The 7,547-nt window shown below is 45.9% G+C and overlaps 1 protein-coding gene across 1 annotated transcript; it reads right to left on the bottom strand.

The window, feature by feature from the left end:
• Window positions 1–2,645: 2,645 nt before the first annotated feature.
• LOC136482610 (mannose-6-phosphate isomerase 1-like) lies at window positions 2,646–7,547 on the bottom strand. Its single transcript, XM_066479832.1, has 5 exons — window positions 6,659–7,547; window positions 6,379–6,544; window positions 4,846–5,058; window positions 3,523–3,789; window positions 2,646–3,228 (listed from the first exon to the last, which is right to left on the bottom strand). Exons 1-5 carry the CDS (start codon window positions 7,057–7,059, stop codon window positions 2,908–2,910), a joined length of 1,368 nt encoding a protein of 455 aa, XP_066335929.1. The 5' UTR covers window positions 7,060–7,547; the 3' UTR covers window positions 2,646–2,907.

Here is a 7,547-nt window from a genome sequence, read left to right as displayed (position 1 = left end):
GAACAGCTTTAGTGGACAGCATAAGTGCATAACTTGTCGTGGAACTAAAGGCCACATAGTCAGAAGTTGAGAAGCTCTCACGAAAGGCCTGCGATTAACCAGCATGTGCATGGTACTTGTTTATAAACCTCTGCTGGCACCATCTCAGAACAAGAATAAAAATGTTCAGAGGATCCACTTGTTTGTTCAACAGTTAATCTGAGTATCTATGCCATTAATTACTGGTATACTCCTATATAACTACCAAATGCTATAATTTGTGATGGATTGGATTAATTAATCGCATAATTCATTCATTCATTTTACTACTACTGCTACTTATATATGCCATTAATTATTGGCATACTGAAACTGACCACACCCATGAGCAGACCCATCGGACTCACCAAACAAACCAACAAATTCAACGGTTGGCATTAGCCAATGCCATCCAAACTCCAAGTCAACATCACCACACATTGGAGAAAAAGCAATAGAATTTTTTTGGCCATTAACAACAATACGTTGTGTGCCCGAATTTGTTTTATATAGCTACCAATCTCAATGTTCACAAAATGTGCTTCTGCTGATTAGATGCATACAGATGTTGCATCATTTTCTTCCATGCAAATTTTACATGTGGAATAATAGTTTCATCAATTTGTTCTTCAAATACATGCCTTTTTCTTCACATATCTTTTGATCAAGACATTTACAAAGCAACAGAAATATGTTTTTAGGTACAGCACACTTTTCTAGAACAGCGAGTGAACAGAGAATCTCGATCGTTTTTTTCTTTTCGAATCATTCAAGTTCACAATGAGTCATGCAATTTGTGCTTGGTAAGGATCAAAGGACTTTGCAACAAGTCAACTTCCTTTTTTCAAGAACACAAATTCTGCTTTGAACTCAAATACAGAGATAATTTAATTTACAATGGTAAAATACAGCTTTTTTATTGAACACCCCATTGATTGTTGTTATTGATCATCTTCAAGCATAGAGAGAAACGTCACATTACAGACATGAATAGTGATAACATCACGAACTTGTTCAACAATGGCTACCAAAGCTTTCATTTTCTTCTTACTAAAATTTCCTTAAAAATTCCCTACTTTCTTTTTATTTTTCTTTGAAATTCCCTACTTTCTTCTCAGTTTCCTTCAACATCTTAAATTTCTATCTGAACAATGTTGTCACATCTCAAATTTCTATCTGAACAATGTTGTCCCTAATTGTGGTCTATATAAAGTTGGAACACTGGTCTCAACTGTAAACTCTTCTATATAGCTATCAATCTCAATGTTCACGGAAGTATTTCTTCTGATTAGATGCATACAAATGTTGTTCCATGTTCATCCATGCAGTGCTAATCAAATGCAAGCTAATGTTGTTTCATGCGTTCATCTATGTAGACTCGGCATGATGAGGAATAACTTGCTCTGAATAGTTCATCAAATGCATGCCTAGTTTCTTCACCTATTTCAGGCGCGAAGCAACAGGAACTTGTTCCATCACACGTTTCTAGCCTTGAGCTTGAAACAGATAGTCTCAATGGGTCTTTTTTTTCAATCATTCAAGGTTGTGATTGTTCATGCAATTGAGGCTTCAATGGGGTCCATGGTATTTGTCGTCTGGAATTAATTCATTTCTACACTTCTATAAGTCAACCACCATTTTTTCATGAACACAAAAGGTATATACAACTTTGAACTCTTTTTTTTTTTTGAAATAAGGCAGGAGCTCTGCCACTCAATTAAGTCGAAAGAATTGTATGTAGAAGAAGGGTAGCCCAACGTGGAGCTAACACTGGACACACGAAGGGCTAACCCACCCACGCGGCGTGGAAGAGCACACAAAACTACCATGCATCGTCACCGAGCATGATTGCAAAGCAGCCAGTAGCTCCGACTTCCCATGGCAGACCCCTAGACGATCCTAACGAAAACAGGCAGACAACCCAAAGCGAAAGGCCGCAACATGTCATCGTTGCTGAGCTCAAACCGAAGAGCATCTTCGACTTCCAATCTTGATCCTCCGACCCGCCCCCGGCTTTTGCCCAACCTCCGAAGCAATCCAGTCCACGAAGGGGAGGTTTCACCTCATGTCATCAGTTGTCGAGCCACATCCCCTGAAGTAGCAGTTCCAACTTCATGCTGCAAGTCCCTCCCTCCACACGCATACCGAGCGCCAAGAAGCGAAGAGCATAAACCGAAGGCGACGTCGTGGCCAAGACGAACTTCAATAGCGACGCCTTTAGGAAGGGAATGACGTCGGGGACACCACCGTCACTCGTCCGAGATGGACCAAGCTTTCGCCCATGGAAGACAGTGCTGGGGAACGCGACGCCCTCAACAAGGGAAGCGGCGCCCACGGGCGTCACCGTCACTGAGGCTTTCGCCCAAGATGTCCCCTAGCACAGCGTCAGGCCAAGACCGTGGGTCATAGCATGCTGCCCTGCCATCCCGCAGAAACCGTTCCAGTGGGCATAGCAGGGCAAGAGGAGGGCCCGCCGCTGCCATACCGGCCGGCCGCGCAGCCCTGTCGGCGGCCTGCTCCGGCGGCGGCACAGCGGAAGATGGGAAGGAAGGGGAGGGGGCCAGCGGCTAGGGTTGGCCGCCCACGTGGGAGGGCGACGCGGGGGCGAGCCGTTCTTGCATGCCACCAAAACAAAAGGAGCTAACCTTTTCAACTTTGAACTCAATTACAGATCCATTTGTGATCCAACAGGTCACTGGATATTTGAAAATGTAATACAACATTTTGGAAAAATAAACAAGATATAAAGTGATGAAATTATTCTCCATCTTTCCTATACACTATGATAACCCACCTAATTAACTAACTTTTGAACAAGTATCAAACATGAAAATTCTTGTGTAGCTGATACCTAACCTACAGATGCCAACCCTAGAAACCAGTTGCCCATCAACTCAGGAAACTGCTGTTTACCCCAGCCCTGTACAGCTGCATGGACCTGGGGGAAGAAGTGTAAAGCTTGACCTTGGTGTGAGCCGGCACAAAGAAAACGTCACCTTCCTTTGCCTTTGCGCTGTCAGTCATGAAGCCTGCCTGGATTTCTCCTTCTCCTGTCATGACGATGAATATGGATGGACCAGGCACTGGAGACATGGTGACTGATTTTCCAGGAGGTAGCAAGTAGCGGTCCACTTCAAATTCATCAGTTGATGGGGTGTAACGAGTCACGTACGGCTGTACAGGCATTCCTTGCAGAATTTCCGGGAAGGCCTGCGTGTAGAAAATCAAAAACTTATTACTTATGTGGCAAGATGTTTCAGCGAAGATATGTAAGTTACATGAGAAAGGAACATCATTCATTAGACTATCTTAACTAAGACTAACAAACAAGATGGAATATTAAGATAAGCCCTCTTCCCCCTTAGTACGAATAAGATTGTAATCAAACTCCACATGTTTTGAGCAATCACATTTCATCATCAAATGATGAATAAAGGGGGGTTATAAGCTGGTAGTGATAATAAATGGAGAATGCAAATAAATGGAGGGAGTAAAACAACTGACCTGATTATAAGTCAACATCGAGCAGAGAGTTTGCACATCTCTGTATTTCGGAGTTAGACCTGCACGGACAACATTGTCTGAAGTGGCCATACATTCAATGCACTCCCCTGAGAGATATGCATGAGGTTCGTTCGCACTAACATAAAGTGCTTCACCAGGATTGAGCTTAACAAAATTTAGGAAGAACGCTGCCAGAACACCAACATCTCCTGGGTACTGCTTCTCCAATGACAAAACTAGTTGCTCCTTCTTTGTTAAACTTCTAGCCTGAATACATGGAAGCATCATCAGGATGAATTAGACAGAGTATTAGATTAGCCAGAACAAATTTCATGAATTATTTCTTCAAACATTATATTTCTCTCCATTTTATATAAGTCATGCCCTCACCCTGCCTTAGAGAAGTAGCAGAATAAATGATGTAATTGACCCCTGAGAAACAGGATGAAGATAACATAGCACAAAGGACTATTCTACCTCCACAGGCTTCTAATTTTCTGTAGTTAATTCATGCTTGTAATGGAAAAAAATTCATGAGAGATATCTAGAAGATGTCTTCAGAAGCAGGCCAGGGATGGATGAAAAGGCTAATAATATCCCACAATTTGTATCGATTCCATGTTTTTCAAGAATACTTGGGACTTCAATTAATTTTATGTTGAGAATTACAAGTAAAAAGTTGTTTGGTTCGCACCACTAAATGACTATATATTCAGTAAGCATAAATACAACTTTGTTGGCACATTCAACCATATTTGCTCCCCAATCGGATCAGTTGCCTCGTCTTGCTTGATATCTGTCATATTCAACATTACCTACCCAACCTATTCCGGAGGTCGTTTTGCCACTGTAGCACCTTTTGGTGCTAAGAAAGGATCACCGAGTCTGAAATGAAGAACAAATGGTGACATGTTACTACCCCATTGGCCAATATACCATTCTCTCATTTCCACCCTCTCTCTCCCACAGGAATCTTCTCACTGTCCATCTCTAAGCTTTCCACCTCAAGACCAAACTAGACCAGCAACACAATCAAGGCATTCTAACAGCTAATCAAAGTCATTTCCCTGTAACTCATAAAGGTAACTACTAACTACTACAGAATTGGCCTGCATGGATCCTTAGATTGGGCAGCACTCAATTATGCTTATATTATATAGCTAAAAAAATCTTTCAATCCCCTAAGAATGTAAAAAAGATATAAACTGGATCAAAGTAGAGCGCCACAGCCAGAAAGTCACTGCCACCAGTCTCTGGGATTATACAAGTAATTCAGATGACATAATACCGATGCAGCAAGAATTGTTCAGAAAAGATCTTTACCTTACTCTCACTGTTCAAGCGAGTCTTAAGGTTTGCAATTGCTTTAGAAACTGCTTCGTCACTCGCTGTCATTAACTTGGTGAAAGCTGATTTCAGATATGACCTCACACCGATCCCCCCATCTTGCTCTTTGACACCCAAAAGCTTCCTAGATTCTTCTTTGCCAACTAATTCCTGAACCTCAGGTACAGTCCTCAAAACTTCCTTGAGCTCCTGGACATCAGTATAAATAAGTCAGTAAATAATAATAATAATAATAATAATAGCCTACACTGATGATCTGCTGAAAAATATATAGTGAACAATTAGCATTCCCTTCTGAAAGGAATGCAATGGATTTAAACAACTTCACAGCTATAGAAAAGAGATAGAACATGCTGATCATGTAAACTGAATGTCTCCCAGAATATAGTATGCAGTAACCACTTCACTGTCCCTTACTTCCCAACCTACTAGTCAAAAAAAAAAGGAACATCTTAAAAATATCTCAAGGATCGAGCTATGAATCGACATATTATCCCGACAATAGTGATCTAATTTGTTCATTATGGAATATGCCATAGAAAATTCAGTGACAATGACACCAGACAATGCTCTTTTGCCCTCCTTCAAACGCCTCCCACCCAACCAAACTAGCAAGCACTTTCAAGAGCACCGCTGGATGTGATTTGTACAGGAGCTAGCTGCGTATCAGGGCCCATCAGCTTAGGTACCAATGTACCATTGGCCACGGGGTACATCTAGAACGGCTTTAGTGGACAGTATGACTTGTCGTGGAACTAAGGCCACACAGTCAGCAGCTCAGAACCTCACGAGAGGCGTGCGATTTACCAGCATGTGCATGCTACTTGTTTATAAACCTCTTCTGACAGACTGACATTAAGTCAGAGCAAGAATAAAAATGTTCAGAGGATCCAATCGATTGTTGTATGCCATTAATTACTGGTATATATTACTACCAAATTCAATTACTACTTGTGAAGAATGGGATTAATTATTCGCAGAATTGATTAATTCATTTACTACTTATGAATGCGATTAAGTATTGGCATAATGACCAACGCCGTGTTCGCTTGGCTTATAAGCCGTACTTTTTCAGCCAACGAATGGTATTTTTCTCTCACAACAAATCAGCCAACAGCACTTTCAGTCATGGCTAGCTTATCAGCTAAGCAAACAAGGCGCAAACCCATGAGCAGCTAGCAGCAGCCGGGGAGATCCCACCCCACCTGACCGTCAGTCAACTCCACCCACCTAATAACTATCCGGAATCATCTGCGGAATCCTGCTGCCACGTTCGATTAAAGAATTCAACTAAGCCAAACAAACCAACCAATTTAGCAGCGGGCATCAGCTGATGCCATCCAAAGCTCCAAGTCAACGTCACCACAGATTGGTTGGAGACAAAAATAAAGCAATACAATACAATAAAATTTTCTGGGCCATTCACCAACGGCACGTCGCGCGCACGAACGCAGGGCCGCAGGAAAATGCGGGGGGCACGGCCGTCGTCGTCGTCGTCGTACAACGTACCGGTGTGGCGGCGAAGCCGCAGAGCGCGTGGAACTCGGTGACGGCGACGGCCATCTCGGGCTTGTGGTTGTCGTCGCGGTACGTGGCCGGGCGCAGCGCGTGCAGCGCCGCGGCGAGGTCCCGGTCCGGGTGCGCCTGGATCGACAGCGCCTTCGCCACCGACAGGCACCTACGCGTAGCAGCCGGAGGAGCCGCTCAGCGGACAAGAAAAAAATGTTCTTTTTATGAAGGGGCACGGGAGGAGGGGAATGGCGGAGGCAAGGGGGAGGCGACGGGACGGACCTTGAAGAGGAAGGGGAGGTCGCCGCCCCATCGCGCGGTGACGTCGCGGCCGAGCGCGGCGGGGTTGCGGGCGACCCAGTCGCGGAGCGAGACGTCGGGCGCGAGCGAGGAGGGCGCGGCGGGGTGCGTGCCCATCCAGAGCTCGGCGCATGGCCGGCCTTCGCCGCCGTCGCCCTCGCCGGCGAGGCGCGCGACGAGGGAGTCGGCGCCGCGGCGGCCCCACTCGTAGTGCTGCACGGCGCAGCGCAGCGGGAGGAGACCCGGGAGCGGCAGCGAGGGCATCGTCGTCGGCGGGACGGCCTGGTGGTGGTCGTCGGCGGCGTCGGTCTGCGTGACGCGGAGGCCCAGCCGCTCCAGCAGCGCGGCCGCGGGGGCCAGGGACGACGTGGACGACGCCATTCCGTTTCCGTTCCCGCGCGGACGGAGGGCCCGAGGGGAGGGGTGGGAAGGAGCGGGGAGAGTCTAAGGGGTGGCGGCGGGCGGCGGTTGTGTGTACGATGTGCCAGAGGAGGATATGTGGAGTGGGTTGGGAGCGGGTGGGGGAGGAGGTGGTGGTGGCGACGGTGAACGGCGAGAGAGGGAGCAGGGGAGGCAGCCAGACCGGCTCATCGCACGGAAGAGCGGTTACGCGCAGCGCCTTGTGGGCCCGGGTCGTTCCCCTTTTTCCTCGTTTCCCTTTTTCCCGTGTACTCCGTAGGCCGTAGGGATAGACAGGCACCAGTGACGACTGGTTCTGTATTTTCTCTACTATTATTTTTTTTTGTTCCATTTTCTTTTTTTTTCGTTTTGGTCATCACACGGCGACAATGTCGTGGTCGTATTTGCAGGCGAATAACTAGTGACGTAGATGTAAAGTACGTGTATACGTACACGACCCATCATGGTCG

The sequence above is a fragment of the Miscanthus floridulus genome, chromosome 9, assembly GCF_019320115.1.
Source record: "Miscanthus floridulus cultivar M001 chromosome 9, ASM1932011v1, whole genome shotgun sequence".
Lineage (NCBI taxonomy): Eukaryota > Viridiplantae > Streptophyta > Magnoliopsida > Poales > Poaceae > Miscanthus > Miscanthus floridulus.
The sequence above is the reverse complement of the archived record's forward strand: the minus strand, read 5'-3'. Positions and strand labels throughout refer to the sequence as shown.